General features: G+C 49.6%; 2 protein-coding genes across 4 annotated transcripts in view; one reads left to right on the forward strand and one right to left on the reverse strand.

Moving 5' to 3' along the window:
* Nucleotides 1-4,631, forward strand: part of LOC132584245 (acyl-coenzyme A thioesterase THEM4-like) — a 35,918-nt gene extending 31,287 nt beyond the window's left edge. For 2 of the 3 annotated variants that reach the window (XM_060256084.1, XM_060256075.1), the window contains one exon: nucleotides 3,696-4,631. In XM_060256084.1, coding sequence (XP_060112067.1) covers nucleotides 3,696-4,347 — 652 coding nt within the window. In that variant the 3' untranslated portion in view covers nucleotides 4,348-4,631. Of the gene's footprint in view, nucleotides 1-1,897; nucleotides 2,023-3,695 lie in introns of all 3 variants that reach the window. The other variant, XM_060256093.1, reaches the window with a different exon arrangement.
* A 1,815-nt stretch (nucleotides 4,632-6,446) lies between these two features.
* Nucleotides 6,447-15,486, reverse strand: LOC132588735 (acyl-coenzyme A thioesterase THEM4-like). The gene is made up of 5 exons (XM_060261128.1): nucleotides 15,331-15,486; nucleotides 12,796-12,967; nucleotides 11,198-11,308; nucleotides 10,339-10,463; nucleotides 6,447-6,988 (listed from the first exon to the last, which is right to left on the reverse strand). The coding sequence occupies exons 1-5, from the start codon at nucleotides 15,422-15,424 to the stop codon at nucleotides 6,948-6,950; spliced, it is 543 nt and encodes a 180-aa protein (XP_060117111.1). The 5' UTR covers nucleotides 15,425-15,486; the 3' UTR covers nucleotides 6,447-6,947.
* Between the last annotated feature and the right edge of the window lie 1,220 nt (nucleotides 15,487-16,706).

A 16,706-nucleotide genomic window follows, 5' to 3' on the forward strand; every position in this document is an offset into this window, starting at 1 on the left:
CTCTCCCTCCATCCACCTCACAGGGTGTCTTGTTGGGGAGGAAGGGAAAGGAGATTGTGAGCCACTCTGAAACCCTTTGGAGTGGAGGGCGGGATATAAATCCAATATCTTCATTTACCTCACAGAGTGTCTGTTGTGGGGGAGGAAGGGAAAGGAGATTGTGAGCCCCTCTGAGACTCTTCGGAGTGGAGGGCAGGATATAAATCCAATATCTTCATCTACCTCACAGGGTGTCTGTTGTGGGGGAGGAAAGTAAAGGAGATTGTGAGCTGCTCTGAGACTCTTCGGAGTGGAGGGCGGGATATAAATCCAATATCTTCTTCTTCATCTTCTTCTATTTCCTCCATTGGCTGAGGCTCCTCCCTTGGGGAGGAAGGCGGGGGAGGAATAGCTTGCTTTGCCAGGCTCTCTCAGTCGCACAGCAGAGCTATGGAGCCAAGCCTCTCTTCCTTCTATTGGCTGAGGCTCCTCTCCCCTATTCCCTGGGGAAGGAAGGAAAGAGCCAGAGCTTCCTTTGCCCAGTTTTAAGCATGTTTTTAAGTTTTTAAAAAATATTATTTTTATTTATTTATTTATTTATTTTATTACCTTTGATTTATACCCTGCCCACAAGTGGACTCAGGGCGGCTAGCAATCTGTTTCAAATTTCAGACAAATACAAATTAAACGATCAGACTTCAAACAATAAGCACTATTGAAACATTTTAAAACCATTTTACAGTGCTGTTAAATATTTGTGTTTGTCTGTGTTCTTTATAAAGTTTGTATCTCTGCTACCTAATCTTAAATAGGTACACAAATGGCCTGGTCTGAGATGGTCCAGCCCGACAAGGTCTAATTTATGTCAGAACCGGCCTTCATAACAAATGACTTTAACACCCTTGCTTTATGCTCTGCTTATACAAGAATTGAGCTTGGGAGTGACCTTGGATGCCTCCGTTTCCATGGAGGCCCAAATCATGATGGTTGCCAAGTCTCCCTTTTGTTATCTCATTTGGAATACTGTGTGCAATTCTGGTCACCGCACCTCAAAAAGGATATTATAGCACTGGAAAAAGTGCAGAAAAGGGCAACTAGAATGATTCAAGTTTTGGAACACTTTCCCTATGAAGAAAGGTTAAAACGCTTGGGGCTCTTTAGCTTGGAGAAACGTCGACCGCGGGGTGACATGAGAGAGGTTGACAAGATTATGCATGGGATGGAGAAGGTGGAGAAAGAAGTCCTTTTCTCCCTTTCTCCCAATACAAGAACTCGTGGGCATTCGATGAAATTGCCGAGCAGTCGGGTTAGAACGGATAAAAGGAAGTACTTCTTCACCCAAAGGGTGATTAACACGTGGAATTCACTGACACAGGAGGTGGTGGCGGCTACAGGCATAGCCAGCTTCAAGAGGGGGTTAGATAAAAATATGGAGCAGAGGTCCATCAGTGGCTATTAGCCACAGTGTGTGTGTGTGTATATAAATTTTTGGCCACTGTGTGACACAGAGTGTTGGACTGGATGGGCCATTGGCCTGATCCAACATGGCTTCTCTTATGTTCTTATGTGACACAGAGTGTTGGACTGGATGGGCCACTGGCCTGATCCAACATGGCTTCTCTTAAGTTCTTATGTGACACAGAGTGTTGGACTGGAGGGGCCATTGGCCTGATCCAACAGGGCTTCTTTTAAGTTCTTATGTGACACAGAGTGTTGGACTGGATGGGCCGTTGGCCTGATCCAACATGGCTTCTCTTATGTTCTTATTTGATACAGAGTGTTGGACTGGAGGGGCCACTGGCCTGATCCAACAGGGCTTCTCTTACGTTCCTCCGCTGCTTGCGCTTCTTGTGCACTCCTGTGCTGGCCAGGGCAGGAAGCCAAACTTTACTGACGAGGGGCCGCTTTCCTCTTGCAGCCCCGTCCCTCTGGGCTCGGTCGTCCTGGCGGAGAGTAGACTCGACAAGGTAGAGGGGAAGAAAGTGTTCGTCTCCGGCCAGATGCGGAGCAGCGATGGGGAGACGCTTCACGCAGAAGCCACGGGTAAGCGCTTGACTTTTCCCCCCGAGCTTCGACAGGTATTAAGATCACCGGGAGAGGCTGTGCCGCCAGTCAGAGGACACGCGAGCGCGGCGGTATGAATCCAGTCAATGGCAGCATGAATCCAATCTCTTCTTCTTCCTGTAAGATGGCTCAGCTCCTCAAAGGCAGAACAAAGTAGGAGTCCAGTCGTGCCTTTAAGACCAACTGAGTTTTACTCAGAACGGAAGCTTTCGTGCGCTCCAAGCACAGTTAATTGGACGAGGGGTCGGGTACGGTGAGCAGAGCTACATACAGCTGGTGGGCAGTGATTTAGAATGGAGAATGGTACAAATTGACAGTTGGCTCCCTTCCTGGAGCGCGATGACCTGGCAACAGCGATCCATGCAACGGTCGCCTCGAGGCTAGACTACTGTAATGCCCTCTACATGGGGCTGCCCTTGTGCCGAACCCGGAAACTGCAGCTAGTGCAGAACGCGGCGGCCAGACTGTTAATGGGACTCCCTAAGTGGGAGCACATACAGCCTAAGCTGCGGGAACTGCACTCGTTGCCAATTGTGTACCGGATTCGTTACAAGGTGCTGGTTACTACCTTTAAAGCCCTATATGGCTGAGGACCTGCCTTCCTTAGGGACCGTCTCTCCCCGTATGTGCCCCAGAGAGTACTGAGATCTAGCTCGCAAAATCTGCTGACCATCCCTGGGCCGAAGGAGGCCAAATTGGAAGTTACGAGGCAGACGGCCTTCTTGGTTACAGCTCCCCGCTGGTGGAACCAGTTACCAGAAAAGGTACGGACCTTGCGGGACCTTAACAAGTTCCGCCGGGCCTGCAAGACCGTCCTCTTCCAGCTGGCTTTTTAATGTGGAATTATTATACCATCGTTATGATGCAAAGCTACGTTATATTTGTAGCACCAAACTAACCTGTGGTTTGAAATTCTGGTTTTATTGATGTTTTAATGTTTAACTGATGAATAATTGTAAATTGGGGGATTTTATTTTGTTTTATTATTCTACTACTGTATACTGTATTTTATATTATGTGAGCTGCCCTGAGCCTGTTCCGGCGGGGAGGGCGGGATATAAATTATGTTCTTATGTGACCCAGAGTGTTGGACTGGATGGGCCATTGGCCTGATCCAACAGGGCTTCTCATGTTCTTATGTGACACAGAGTGTTGGACTGGAGGGGCCATTGGCCTGATCCAACATGGCTTCTCTTATGTTCTTATGTGGCACAGAGTGTTGGACTGGAGGGGCCATTGGCCTGATCCAACATGGCTTCTCTTCTGTTCTTATTTGGCACAGAGTGTTGGACTGGAGGGGCCATTGGCCTGATCCAACATGGCTTCTCTCATGTTCTTATGTGGCACAGAGTGTTGGACTGGAGGGGCCATTGGCCTGATCCAACATGGCTTCTCTCATGTTCTTATGTGGCACAGAGTGATGGACTGCAGGGGCCATTGGCCTGATCCAACATGGCTTCTCTTATGTTCTTATGAGACACAGAGTGTTGGACTGGATGGACCACTGGCCTGATCCAACAGGGCTTCTCTTATGTTCTTATGTGACACAGAGTGTTGGCCTGGAGGGGCCACTGGCCTGATCCAACATGGCTTCTCTTATGTTCTTATGTAATTGCACACCTTTTCTTTTTGTCCCTTCTCCCTGATTTTAGGACTGTTTATCCAGCTGGTTCCACCGAAGGCTTCCCAGCCGCCAAAGGGCCCCAAGTAACCCCAGAGGGTCGTCACGAACAGAGAGGGACCAGGTTCTCCATCAGCATCTCTCTCCCCGCCAAAGTCCTTCCTGGTTTGAGCCTGCATGCCAGGGCAAAGAGGACCCCTTGGATCCCGACCATCGGTGCCTTTTTTGCCAGCCTCGTTCCAGTTCACACTGGCAGGGAGCTGTTTTGTGTTATCCAAAGCGAGCGTCCCTGGAGCTGCATTTTTGGCACGCGACGTTCATCCAGACGGGGTTTTCCCAGGATGACTGCGAGGCCTCTCTCTGATCCCCTAGGTTCTGCCTCTGTTTGCTTACTAGCTCTTTTGCTGGCTTTAGAGAGAGGGCTTCTTTTCCAGGAAGTTTTTCCCGGTCTTCTGGAGGAATCCTCGTATCTGGGAGATATTCCCTGGAAGTTAGGGTACCTCAAGCGTACAAAGACTTATATCCATTTCGCTTCCGTCGGTGCAAGGAGCTTTCCCCTGCTGCGAGAAGGCTGTGGAATAGTCAGGGGTGGAGAAGCTGCTGTTTGCAGAACAAATTCACGCCTTCCGACCCGAGAAGCACTTTGGACCCAAACAGTATTTTTGTTCAACCTTTTCTCCTGATCTGGTTTCTTCTGGTGTGGGATAAAAAGCCGACTTTGGCGCTCGAAGGACAAATTTGCATCGGCCTGCCGAGAAGATGTCTAAAACGTAGAGTAATAGAAGTGTTTTCCCTGTGTAACTTGGTTAAAGCCCCGTGCATGGGAGTGTTAAGATTTGAACGCAAGAGATGAGAGTTTAAAAAGGCTTTGGAGGCATACCTACCGTATCAGAAAAACGTGTCCGCTGTTGTTATTGTCACGCAATGCTGGGTTAAAATCAATAAAATGAATCTTAACAGGGATAAATGTAAAGTTCTGCATTTAGGTAGGAAAATTCCAATGCATGGTTATAGGATCTGGGAGACTTGTCTTAGCAGTAGTCTGTGCGAAAAGGACCTAGGGGTCTTAGTGGATCATACGCTGAACATGAGTCAACAGTGTGATGCGGTGGCTAAAAAGGCAAATGCATTTTTGGGCTGTATCAACAGAAGTCGAGTGTCCAGATCACGTGATGTGGTGGTATCGCTTTACTCTGCTCTGGGAAGACCTCACCTGGAGTCTTGTGTTCAGTTTTGGGCACCGCATTTTAAGAAGGATGTAGACAAACTGGACCGGGTCCAGAGGAGGGTGACGAAGATGGTGAGGGGTCTGAAGACCAAGTCCTATGAGGGAAGGTTGAAGGAGCTGGGCATGTTTAGCCTGGGGAGGAGGCAGCTGAGAGGTGATAGGATCACCATCTTCGAGTACTTGAAGGGCTGTCCTATAGAGGATCGTGTGGAATTGTTTTCTGTGGCCCCAGAAGGTAGGACCAGAACGAATGGGTTGAAATTAAACCAAAAGAGTTTCTGGCTCAACATTGGGAAGAACTTCCTGACTGTTAGAGCGGTTCCTCAGTGGAACAGGCTTCCTCGGGAGGTGGCGGGTTCTCCTTCCTTGGAGGTTTTTAAACAGAGGCTAGATGGCCATCTGACAGTGATGAAGATCCTGTGGATTTTAATGAGAAGTGTTTGTGAGTTTCCTGCATTGTGCAGGGGGTTGGACTAGATGACCCTGGAGGTACCTTCCAACTCTATGATTTGCTCTTCTCTGGCTCCTTTATTGGACTAGATGAGATTATCGGCCTGATCCAGCGGGGCTCTTCTTAGTCGACAGACAAACTTGTCTTAGGGGTAGATTCAGAGGAGTTAGCTGTGTTAGTCTGTTACTGCAAAAATAGCAGAGTCTAGCAGCACCCTTGAGACTAACAAATTGTGTTGCAGCTTAAGCTTCCTGACGAAGAGTGCTGTGTTTCTCGAAAGCTTATGCCACAGTAAAATTGGTTAGTCTTAAAGGTGCGAGAGTGTTGGACTGGAGGGACCACTGGCCTGATCCAACAGGGCTTCTCTTATGTTCTTATGAGACACATAGTGTTGGACTGGAGGGGCCACTGGCCTGATCCAACAGGGCTTCTCTTATGTTCTTCTGTGACACGGAGTGTGGGACTGGATGGGCCACTGGCCTGATCCAAGAAGGCTTCTCTTATGTTCGTATGAGACACAGAGTGTTGGACTGGAGGGGCACTGGCCTGATCCAACATGGCTTCTCTTATGTTCTTATGAGACACAGAGTGTTGGACTGGATGGGCCACTGGCCTGATCCAACATGGCTTCTCTTATGTTCTTATGTGACACAGAGTGTTGGACTGGAGGGGCCACTGGCCTGATCCAACATGGCTTCTCTTCTGTTCTTATGAGACACAGAGTATTGGACTGGAGGGGCCACTGATCTGATCCAACATGGCTTCTCTTATGTTCTTATGTGACACAGAGTGTTGGACTGGAGGGGCCACTGGCCTGATCCAACATGGCTTCTCTTATGTTCTTATGAGACACAGAGTGTTGGACTGGAGGGGCCACTGGCCTGATCCAACAGGGCTTCTTTTATGTTCTTATGAGACACAGAATGTTGGACTGGATGGGCCATTGGCCTGATCCAACATGGCTTCTCTTATGTTCTTATGAGACACAGAATGTTGGACTGGAGGGGCCACTGGCCTGATCCAACAGGGCTTCTTTTATGTTCTTATGTTCTTAACGCTCTGCATCAGTCAGAAACAATAGACTACAGTTTGATTTCAGTGGGCACCTTTAACACCAAAAAATGTTTTATTCTGGCTGCCAGATCCAGGTTGGGAAACTTTTGGGGATTTGGGGGTGGAGCCCGGGGAAGACATGGACCCCTGTGGGTTACCAGGCCCCGGAGTCCCCCCTCTAAAGCATCCCATTTTCTCCAAGGGGACGGATCCCAATAGCCTGGAGATAAACTGCAGTTCTGGAGATCTCCGGGCCCCACCTGGGGGCTGGCATCCCCAGGGGCTTGCAGCATCAGCGTATCTTCCCAGAGGAGAATGCCTCTTTTCGAAGCAGCGAAAGGCAGCTCGATGCCGGAGGAGGAGGTAGAAATCCCTTGGCCGTCTCTGCCACAGCCGGAACACAAACAAGGCGGGCGAGTTTGAATCAGGAGCAGCAGATTGTGGTCCGTGATCCCGGGGAGGAGGGGGAAGCGAGTGAGCCGTATTGGGAGCTTGACGGGCTTTCACCCAGGCGACAAAGTGCGGGCTTCAGAAGGCGACTCGGAAAAGACTCACAGACGGGAGAACTTGGAATCCATTAGGATGACCAGAGCTACAAACAGGGAAGAAGAAGACATTGGATTTATATTCCGCCCTCCACCCTGAACCTCAGAGTCTCAGAGCGGCTCACAATCTCCTTTCCCTTCCTCCCCCACAACGGACACCCTGTGAGGTGGGGGGGCTGAGAGAGCTCTCCCAGAAGCTGCCCTTTCAAGGACAGAGTCTCAGAGCTACTCACAATCTCCTTTCCCTTCCTCCCCCACAACGGACACCTTGTGAGGTTGGGGGGGGGGGGGCTGAGAGAGCTCTCCCACTAGCTGCCCTTTCAAGGACAGAGTCTCAGAGCCACTCACAATCTCCTTTCCCTTCCTCCCCCACAACGGACACCCTGTGAGATGGGTGGGGCTAAGAGAGCTCTCACAGCAGCTGCCCTTTCAAGGACAGAGTCTCAGAGCCACTCACAATCTCCTTTCCCTTCCTCCCCCACAACGGACACCCTGTGAGGTGGGTGGGGCTGAGAGAGCTCTCACAGCAGCTGCCCTTTCAAGGACAACTCCTGCCATAGCTATGGCTGACCCAAGGCCATTCCAGCAGCTGCAAGTGCAGGAGTGGGGAATCAAATCCGGTTCTCCCAGATAAGAGAGCTATGGCTGACCCAAGGCCATTCCAGCAGGTGCAAGTGGAGGTGTGGGGAATCAAACCCAGTTCTTCCCAGATAAGAGTCCATGCACTTCACCACTACACCAAACAGATGCTCTACCACTGAGCCACCGTTCTTCCCCTAACTGGCAGTGGCTCTCCAGGGTCTCAACCTGAGGTTTTTCACGCCTACTTGCCTGGACCCTTTTTAGTTGGAGATGCGGGGGATTGAACCTGGGACCGTCTGCTTACCAAACAGATGCTCTACCACTGAGCCACCGTCCCTCCTCAGGTCTTTTCCTTCCACCTGTGGAAAGGATTTGGGGAGGGAGACTGAAGGGAGTCTCTCGGAAGCCATTGCCAGTCGAAGTAGAGAGAACGAGACTCAGGGAAGACCTGCGGCTCAGTGGTATAGTGAGAGCTGGGCCTGCAGAAGGTCCCGGGTTAAATCCCCAGTATCTCCAGGTTAAAAAGGGCGAGGGGGCAAAAAGGCTTCTAGCTGTGGTTGGGAGAGCAACCATCAGTCACAATAACCAGGGACCACTCCCTCCGGCTTTTTGAGCCTCTGGATACCTTTAGAATTTAGGCAGCGTGGTGAGCACAGACACAAAATGGCCACCAAAGTTTACTTTAGGGTTGCCAAGTTCAATTCGAGAAGTATCCAGGGACTTTGGGGGCGGAGCCAGGAGGCGTTGGAGGTGGGGCCAGGAGACATTGGGGGCGGAGCCAAGAACAAGGTCGTGACACGCACAATTGAACTCCAAAGGGAGTTCTGGCCCTCACCTTGAAAGGGACCGCACACCTTTTCAGTGCCTTCCCCACCATTAGAAATAATGAAGGATAGGGGCACATTCTTTGGGGGCTAATGGAATTGGACCCCCTGGTCCAATCCTTTTGAAACTTGGAGGGTCTTTTCAGGAGAGGCACTGGGTGCTAAGCTGCCAAAGTGGCAGCTCTATATCAAAATACAGCCCCTCCAGAGCCGCAGATACCCGTTGATCAATTTTCCATTATGTCTTATGGGAATCGGTCTGCATAATGGAGTGCCCAGCAGACATTTCCCTCCTCCCCCTCCCCCGCTTTTTGATGACCCTGAAGCGGGGGGAGGGTCTCCAAACTGGGGGATTGTGCAACCCACAAAGAGCAGCGTAGATAATGGAGAGGGAATAAAGGCGCGAACCTCCGGGAAAAACAGCCTCCCAAATTGTATACAAATTATTTACTACGATTGTTGCTAAGGAAGGTTTTTCTAATATCGATGTCGTACAAAAATAGCCATTAAAGGAACATCAGGTTGTCACGTGTGAGGATTATTATTTGTGTACAGCTCATCGAAGCAAAGGCGAAACGTGGGATTAAGTACAACCGCGTAGGGGAGGCCAACGGTACCTCTCCAGATGTGTTTTTTTTTGCCTACAACTCCCATCAGCCCCAGCCATTGGCCGTGATGGCTGGGGCTGATGGGAGTTGTAGGCAAAAAACATCTGGAGAGCTACCGTTGGCCACTCGATGGGGCTGATGGGAGTTGTAGGCAAAAAAACATCTGGAGAGCCACCGTTGGCCACCCGTGGCGTAGGGTATCACTTCTTGTGCCTGGCTGTACAGAGAAACCGTCTGGAGCGTTGCTCTCCACCGAAAACTGCACCATTGGAATTTCTACCTGCGCCCATCGGATATGAACATTGGACATTGATTTGTTATTGAGTGACTTTGGGTGACGGGATGATGTTCCTCTAATCTCTGTTTTTGCACAACTTTATTGTGAAAAATATTAGAAAAACCTTTCTTAGCAACAATCATAGTAAATAATTTGTATATAATTTTGGAGGCTGGTTTCCGCTGAGGTTTATACGTTTATTCCTGCCCCACCGGGGGATGGCCAACCCGACTTTCCAACAGGTCCTGCCAAAGAAACATTTCAAAAAAATCAGCAGGGCCCCTGGAATCTCCCAAGGGCCAATGGGAAGCCTTGCTGGGAAAAAGTTGCACCTAGCCCGCCTTTAAGAACATAAGAGAAGCCATTTTGGATCAGGCCAATGTCGCATCCAGTCCAACACTCTGTGTCACACATAAGAACATAAGAGAAGCCATGTTGGATCAGGCCAATGGCGCATCCAGTCCAACACTCTGTGTCACACAGTGCCACTTCTCTAAGCACCAAGAATACAGAGCATCACTGCCCCAGACAGTTCCAATAATATACTGCAGCTAATAGCCACTGATGGACTTCTGCTCCATATTTTTATCCAATCCCCTCTTGAAGCTGGCTATGCTTGTAGCTGCCACCACCTCTGTGGCAGTGAATTCCACACGTTAATCACCCTTTGGGTGAAGAAGGACTTCCTTTTATTCACTCTAACCCGACTGCTCAACAATTTCATTGAATGCCCACGAGTTCTTGTATTGTGAGAAAGAGAGAAAAGTACTTCTTTCTCTACCTTCTCCATCCCGTGCATAATCTTGTAAACCTCTATCATGTCACCCCGCAGTTGACGTTTCTCCAAGCTAAAGAGCCCCAAGCGTTTTGACCTTTCTTCATAGGGAAAGTGTTCCAAACCTGTAATCATTCTAGTTGCCCTTTTCTGGACTTTCTCCAATGCTATAATATACTTTCTGAGGTGCAGTGACCAGAATTGCACACAATACTCCTAATGAGACCGCACCATCGATCTATACAGGGGCATTACGATACTGGCTGATTAAGGTGTCAGTGGATATCATGGGACCCCTGGGCACATGGTTGCCAATTCTTGAAGCTCTCACCTGTGGCTTTTGCATAAATGGTCTCCCCGTCCGTGCTCCGCACCAGGCCAGATGCGAACATTTTCTTCCCTTCCACTCTCTCCACTTCGCTCTCCACCAGGACTACCGAGCCCAGCGGGATGGGGCTGGAGGGGGAAGACAGTTGTCCGTCAGTACTCTCCGGCTTAAGGACATAAGAGAAGCCATGTTGGATCAGGCCAGTGGCCCATCCCGCCCAACACTCTGTGTCACATAAGAACATGATAGAAGCCATGTTGGATCAGGCCAGTGGCCCATCCAGTCCAACGCTCTGTGTCACATAAGAACATAAGAGAAGCCATGTTGGATCAGGCCAGTGGCCCATCCAGTCCAACACTCTGTGTCACATAAGAACATAAGAGAAGCCATGTTGGATCAGGCCAATGGTCCATCCAGTCCAACACTCTGTGTCACATAAGAACATAAGAGAAGCCCTGTTGGATCAGGCCAATGGCCCCTCCAGTCCAACACGCTGTGTCACATAAGTACAGAAGAGAAGCCATGTTGGATCAGGCCAGTGGCCCATCCAGTCCAACACTCTGTGTCACATAAGAACATAAGAGAAGCCATGTTGGATCAGGCCAATGGCCCCTCCAGTCCAACACTCTGTGTCACATAAGAGAAGTCATGTTGGATCAGGCCAGTGGCCCATCCAGTCCAACACTCTGTGTCACACAGTGGCCACAAAAACCCCAGGTGGCATCAGGAGGTCTACCAGTGGGGTCACGACATGTCCTAAGGGGACCAGGAAAAACTGCTCTTCCTCTTAGGCAGCCATCTTGGTTGTCAGGATCCAATACCAACCTTAGTAGAGCACAACAGTACACTAAAATCTGCTCACCTCCTAAAGGTGATGTTGAGGTTAGCCATTAGAGCGCCACCAACGGTCATGAACGCACACCCCATCAGGTTGTTGTCGAGAACAGTTGCGACGGAACCGCCGTGGACAAAACTGGAAAGGAAAAGGAAATAGACCATCACCCAGAGATGGAGGAGAAGGAAGACTGCTAATTCCAGCTCTAACAAAAATGCCCAAAGGTATCATAACCGAATAACTAAGAATCACCGGTGTATACAAATATTTTCAATCATATGCAAACGTGAAAGTCCAGATAATGTAATCAATTTGTTTGTGAAATTTCTCATGCAAGAAAGTCTCTCCGTGTTAATGAAAGACTCTCCGTAGTGGTTTGCAAGGTCTCCTTTCCAATTGCTTAATTAAATTTAATTTTTAGATTGATATCCCACCCTATCCTGCAAGTGGGCTCAGGACGGCTTACAATAAAACAGTTAAAATAATATCGTGAAAACGGACAGAACAAAACAGGAGCAGCCCGGTAAACAATCTTCCAGACCTAGGTGGCGAACAGGATTTGGCTGATGGCTAACAGCATAACATAACATCATAATGGTGAAACGCTGGGGGAAATGATGGCTTTCAGAGGACGCCTGCTGGATTAATTAAATTCCTGACGGAAGAGCTCCGTTTTACAGGCCCTGCGAGACCTTGATAAGTTCCGCAGGGCCTGGAATCTCCAGTGGGAGCTCATTCCACCAGGTAGGGGCCTGGACGAAAAAGGCCCTGCTGCTCGTTGAAGCCAGCTGGGCATCCTGAGGACCAGGGAGTATGAGAAGATGTTGAGCAGGAGACCTCGGAGCCGGGGGGGGGGTTCTTATGGGGAGAGGTGGTCTCGAAGATATGCGGGCCCCTGGCCGTAAAGGGCCTTAAAAGATTCTTCTTATCTAGGAGAACCGGGTTTGATTCCTCACTCCTCCACTTGCAGCTGCTGGAATAACCTTGGGTCAACCATAGCTCTGGCAGGGGTTGTCCTCGAAAGGGCAGCTTCTGGGAGAGCTCTCTCAGCCGCACCCACCTCACAGGGTGTCTGTTGTGGGGGAGGAAGGGAAAGGAGATTGCGAGCCGCTCTGAGACTCTTCGGAGTGGAGGGCGAAATATGAATCCAATATCTTCATCTACCTCACAGGGTGTCTGTTGTGGGGGAGGAAGGTAAAGGAGATTGTGAGCCACTCTGAGACTCTTCGGAGTGGAGGGCGGGATATGAATCCAATATCTTCATCTACCTCACAGGGTGTCTGTTGTGGGGGAGGAAGGTAAAGGAGATTGCGAGCCGCTCTGAGACTCTTCGGAGTGGAGGGCGGGATATGAATCCAATATCTTCATCTACCTCACAGGGTGTCTGTTGTGGGGGAGGAAGGTAAAGGAGATTGTGAGCCACTCTGAGACTCTTCGGAGTGGAGGGCGGGATATGAATCCAATATCTTCACCTCACAGGGTGTTTGTTGTGGGGGAGGAAGGGAAAGGAGATTGCGAGCTGCTCTGAGACTCTGATTCAGGGAGAAGGGCGGGGTATAAATCAGCAATTCTTCTTCTTCTTCTGTATCTGTGGTCAAGGAGTTCCCTGATTTCTCAGTCCTTACCCTGGAGGTCCTTCCAGGTAAGGACCTGGCTGGAAAAGACAGACCACCCTCTTCTCCGAGGGGTTGCAGAACATCACATATTCAAAACCCAGACCCTCGGCGTCAATGTTCCTGGTGAACAGGCGGGCTTCTGTCTCCTCCTCCTCTTCCTCGAGTTTCTCACCCAGCCATTCTGTAGATTCGTGAGAATTAACCATCAGACAACAGCAGAGAAACGTCTAATCAAGGCTGCTTCTGCTTTTTTTGTAGCAAGAACTCCTTTGCATATAAGGTGCACGTACCCTGATGTAGCCAATCCTCCTAAAGCTTACAGTAGGCCCTGGACGAAGAGCCCTGTAAGCTGTTGGAGGATTGGCTAAAGCAGGGGGGGGGGGCATGGCCTAATGGAGTTGGAGAAAGTAGAGAAAGAAGTCCTTTTCTCCCTTTCTCACAATACAAGAACGCATGGGCATTCGATGAAATTGCTGAGCAGACAGGTTAAAATGGATTAAAGGAAGTCCTCCTTCACCCAAAGGGTGATTAACATGTGGAATTCACTGCCACAGGAGGTAGTGGCGGCCACAAGCATAGCCACCTTCAAGAGGGGTTTAGATAAAAATATGGAGGAGAGGTCCATCAGTGGCTATTAGCCACAGTGTGTGTATATATTATAATTTCTTTTTGGCCACTGTGTGACACAGAGTGTTGGACTGGATGGGCCATTGGCCTGATCCAAAATGGCTTCTCTTATGTGACACAGAGTGTTGGACTGGATGGGCCATTGGCCTGATCTAACATGCTTTGGCTTATGTTCTAATGGCAAAGGAATTCCTGCTACCCAAAAAGCCTTGCATCTAATATTAGTAAACCAGTGGGTCCTCAACCTTTTTGACACCAGGGGACCGGTTTTGTAGAAGACCATTTTTCCACAGACCAGGGCAGATAGTTTCAGGATAATACAATTGTGCACTTTTATTTCTGTTAGTCTGGTGTGGTGGTTAAGCATGTGAAACTCTTATCTGGAGAACTGGGTTTGATTTCCCCCTCCTCCACTTGCACCTGCTGAATGGCCCTGGGTCCAGCCATAGATCTCGCAGGAGATGTCCTTCAAAGGGCAGCTGCTGTCAGAGCTCTCTCAGCCCCCATCCACCGCATCCAGCCCCAACAGTGTGTCTGTTGTGGGGAAGGGAGGTGAAGAAGATTGTGAGCCACTCTGAGATTCTGAAATTCGAAGTGGAGGGCAGGATATAAATCCGATGCATTATTATTATAAGAACATAAGAGAAGCTATGTTGGATCAGGCCAATAGCCCCTCCAGCCCAACACTGTGTCACACAGTGGCCAAAAAAAAAAACCCCAAATGCCATCCGAAGGTTCACAAGTGGGACTAGAAGCCCTTCCACTTTGCCCCCCTCCAAGCACCAAGAAAACAGAGCATCACTGCCCCAGACAGTTTCAACAATATGCTGTGGCTAATAGCCACTGATGGACCTCTGCTCCATATGTTTATCCAATCCCCTCTTGAAGCTGGCTGTGCTTGTAGCCGCCGCCACCTCCTGTGGCAGTGAACTCCACATGTTAATCACCCTTTGGGTGAAGAAGAAGAAGATTATCATCATCATCATCACTTCTACTACTAATACATTGTAATATATAATGAAATAATTATACAACCCAGTCGCTAACAGGCCATGGATCGGTACCGGTCCACAGACTGCGGGTTGGGGTCTGTTGCAGTGAACGGAACATGCCACTCTACCCCTTCAACTTCTTTGTTGTTGTTCTAGGCATTGCAAGTAAGGTTGCCAAGTCCAGTTCAAGAAATATCTGGGGACTTTGGGGGTGGAGCCAGGAGACTTTGGGGGTAGAGCCATGAGACATTGGGGGCGGAGCCAGGAGCAAGGGTGTGACAAGCATCATTGAACTCCAAAGGGAGTTCTGGCCATCACATTTAAAGGGACAGCACACCTTTTAAAATGTCTTCATTCCATAGGAAATAATGAAGGATAGGGGCACCTTCTTTTGGGGCTCATAGATTGGGACCCCCTGGTCCAATCGTTTTGAAACTTGGGGGGGGGGTACTTTGGGGAGAGTCACTAGATACTATACTGAAAAATCGGTGCCTCTACCTCAAAAAACAGCTCCCCCAGAGCCCCCGAAAACCTCCAGATCAATTCCCCATTATCCCCTATGAGAATCGATCTCCACATAGGGAATAATGAAGTGCTCAGCAGACGTTTCCCCCCCCCTCCTCCCCGCCCCCCAACGTTTCTGGCTAATCTGATGCAGGGGATTGGCCTCTCTACTCACGAGTTGCTGCTTCACAGCAACACAGACACCCCATCCCTAGAGGAAGCCTTTCAATCGGCGACTGAAGCCCTCCGGAGGGGGAAAGGCACATGGCCCTCTGGGGGCGGGGCCAGCTGACTGGGGGCGGGAAGCAGCCTGGGAAAGCGGAAGTTCCCTCGCTGGGACCTGGGGATTGACAAGCCTCATTGCAGGGTGGCCTGAAAGCAAAAGTTTCCATTGGGGGAGGAGGAAGGAGAGAGTTCTTGCCTGCAATGTCATACTTCACGTTTCTGTACGAAGCGACTCGGATCCACTTCCCGTCTTTGCACATCTCCATGAACTTGTGGAACTGTTGCATCATGTCCTGGCTCCAACTGGCATTGGGGAGGGCGTAGTCCTTCCGCCGCCCGGACTGACACGGGGAGGCCTGAAGACGGAAGCAGAGGACGTGGGTATATTTACGAATGAGAGGAATCCTCACCTCTTTAGCTATGGAAAGAGAACCGGCTGGTGGAGTCACGTGTGGTCTTTCTTCAAGGGCTGCATCATCCGCTGAAGGGGCTTCAGTTGAACAACACCGGGAAAAAGAATTGGATCTAACATAGAATAGTCAGAGATTAGAGCAGGGGTGCTGAACATGCAGTTTGGGGGCCGAATCAGGCCCCTGGAGGGCTCCTATCAAGCCCCTGAGCAACTGGCTGCCGTCTGCTTCCTTCTCCCTATATCTTGCTTTCTTCTTGCTCAGTAGCTTGGAACTACAGAGCAAAACCTCTGTTTTCTCCATTGGCTGAGGCGCCTCCGTTGGGGAGGAAGGGGGGAGGAGTAGCTTGCTTTGCCAGGCTCTCTCAATCGCGCAGCAGAGCTACTGAGCCAAGCCTCTCTTCCTTCTATTACAAAAATATCAAAAAAGATTGCGCAAAAACACTCTTGACTAGTATGTACAAAATTAAGTAACTTATATTGTATCATGTAATAAAGAGCCTACAAAAGTAGGCATACATTCATATTGGCTGAGGCTCCTCTCCCCCCCCCTCCGTCCCCTGGGGAAGGAAGGAAAGAGCCAGCGCTTCCTTTGTCCAGTTCCCTGGATCCCATGGGAGAGATACAAAGAAAGCATCTTTAAAAACGATGAGTGCTAACGTTTTAAGCACGTTTTAAGTTTTTAAAATATATATATTTGTGTTTGTGTTCTTTATCAAGTTTATATCTCTGCTACCTAATCTTAAATAGGAACACACATGGCCCAGCCTGACATGGCCCGGCCCAACAAGATCTCATTTATGTCAAATCCGGCCCTCATAACAAAAGAGTTCGACACCCCTAGATTAGAGGTTCAGGTCTTTCGTTTCGAGAAACGTCGACTGCGGGATGACACGATAGAGATTTACAAAATTAGGCATGGGCTAGTGAAGGCGGAGAAAGAAATACTTTTCTCCCCATTAGGGTTGCCAAGTCCCCTGCAGCCTCCGGCAGACGCTCTAGCAATTTGGGAGGGAAAACTCTATGGTACAATGGGTACCATAGAGTTTTCCCTCCCAAATTGCTAGAGCATCTGGGAAAACCATAGAGTTTCTCCGGAAGCTCCCAGAGCGGCCAGGGCGTGTTGTCACTGACACGATGACGTCACCGCGAGCGATGTCATG

This window comes from Heteronotia binoei, chromosome 1 (genome assembly GCF_032191835.1).
Source record: "Heteronotia binoei isolate CCM8104 ecotype False Entrance Well chromosome 1, APGP_CSIRO_Hbin_v1, whole genome shotgun sequence".
NCBI lineage: Eukaryota > Metazoa > Chordata > Lepidosauria > Squamata > Gekkonidae > Heteronotia > Heteronotia binoei.

Excerpts from the sequence above, each read along its gene's own strand:
- LOC132588735 (XM_060261128.1), bottom strand. The coding sequence starts at position 15,424 with ATGATGCAACAGTTCCACAAGTTCATGGAGATGTGCAAAGACGGGAAG. Across the intron at positions 11,309-12,795 it reads TACCTGGAAGGACCTCCAGG|TTTTGTCCACGGCGGTTCCG; the intron begins GTAAGGACTGAG and ends TTTCCTTTCCAG. Across the intron at positions 6,989-10,338 it reads CATTTATGCAAAAGCCACAG|CTCTGGTCATCCTAATGGAT; the intron begins GTGAGAGCTTCA and ends CCCTGTTTGTAG.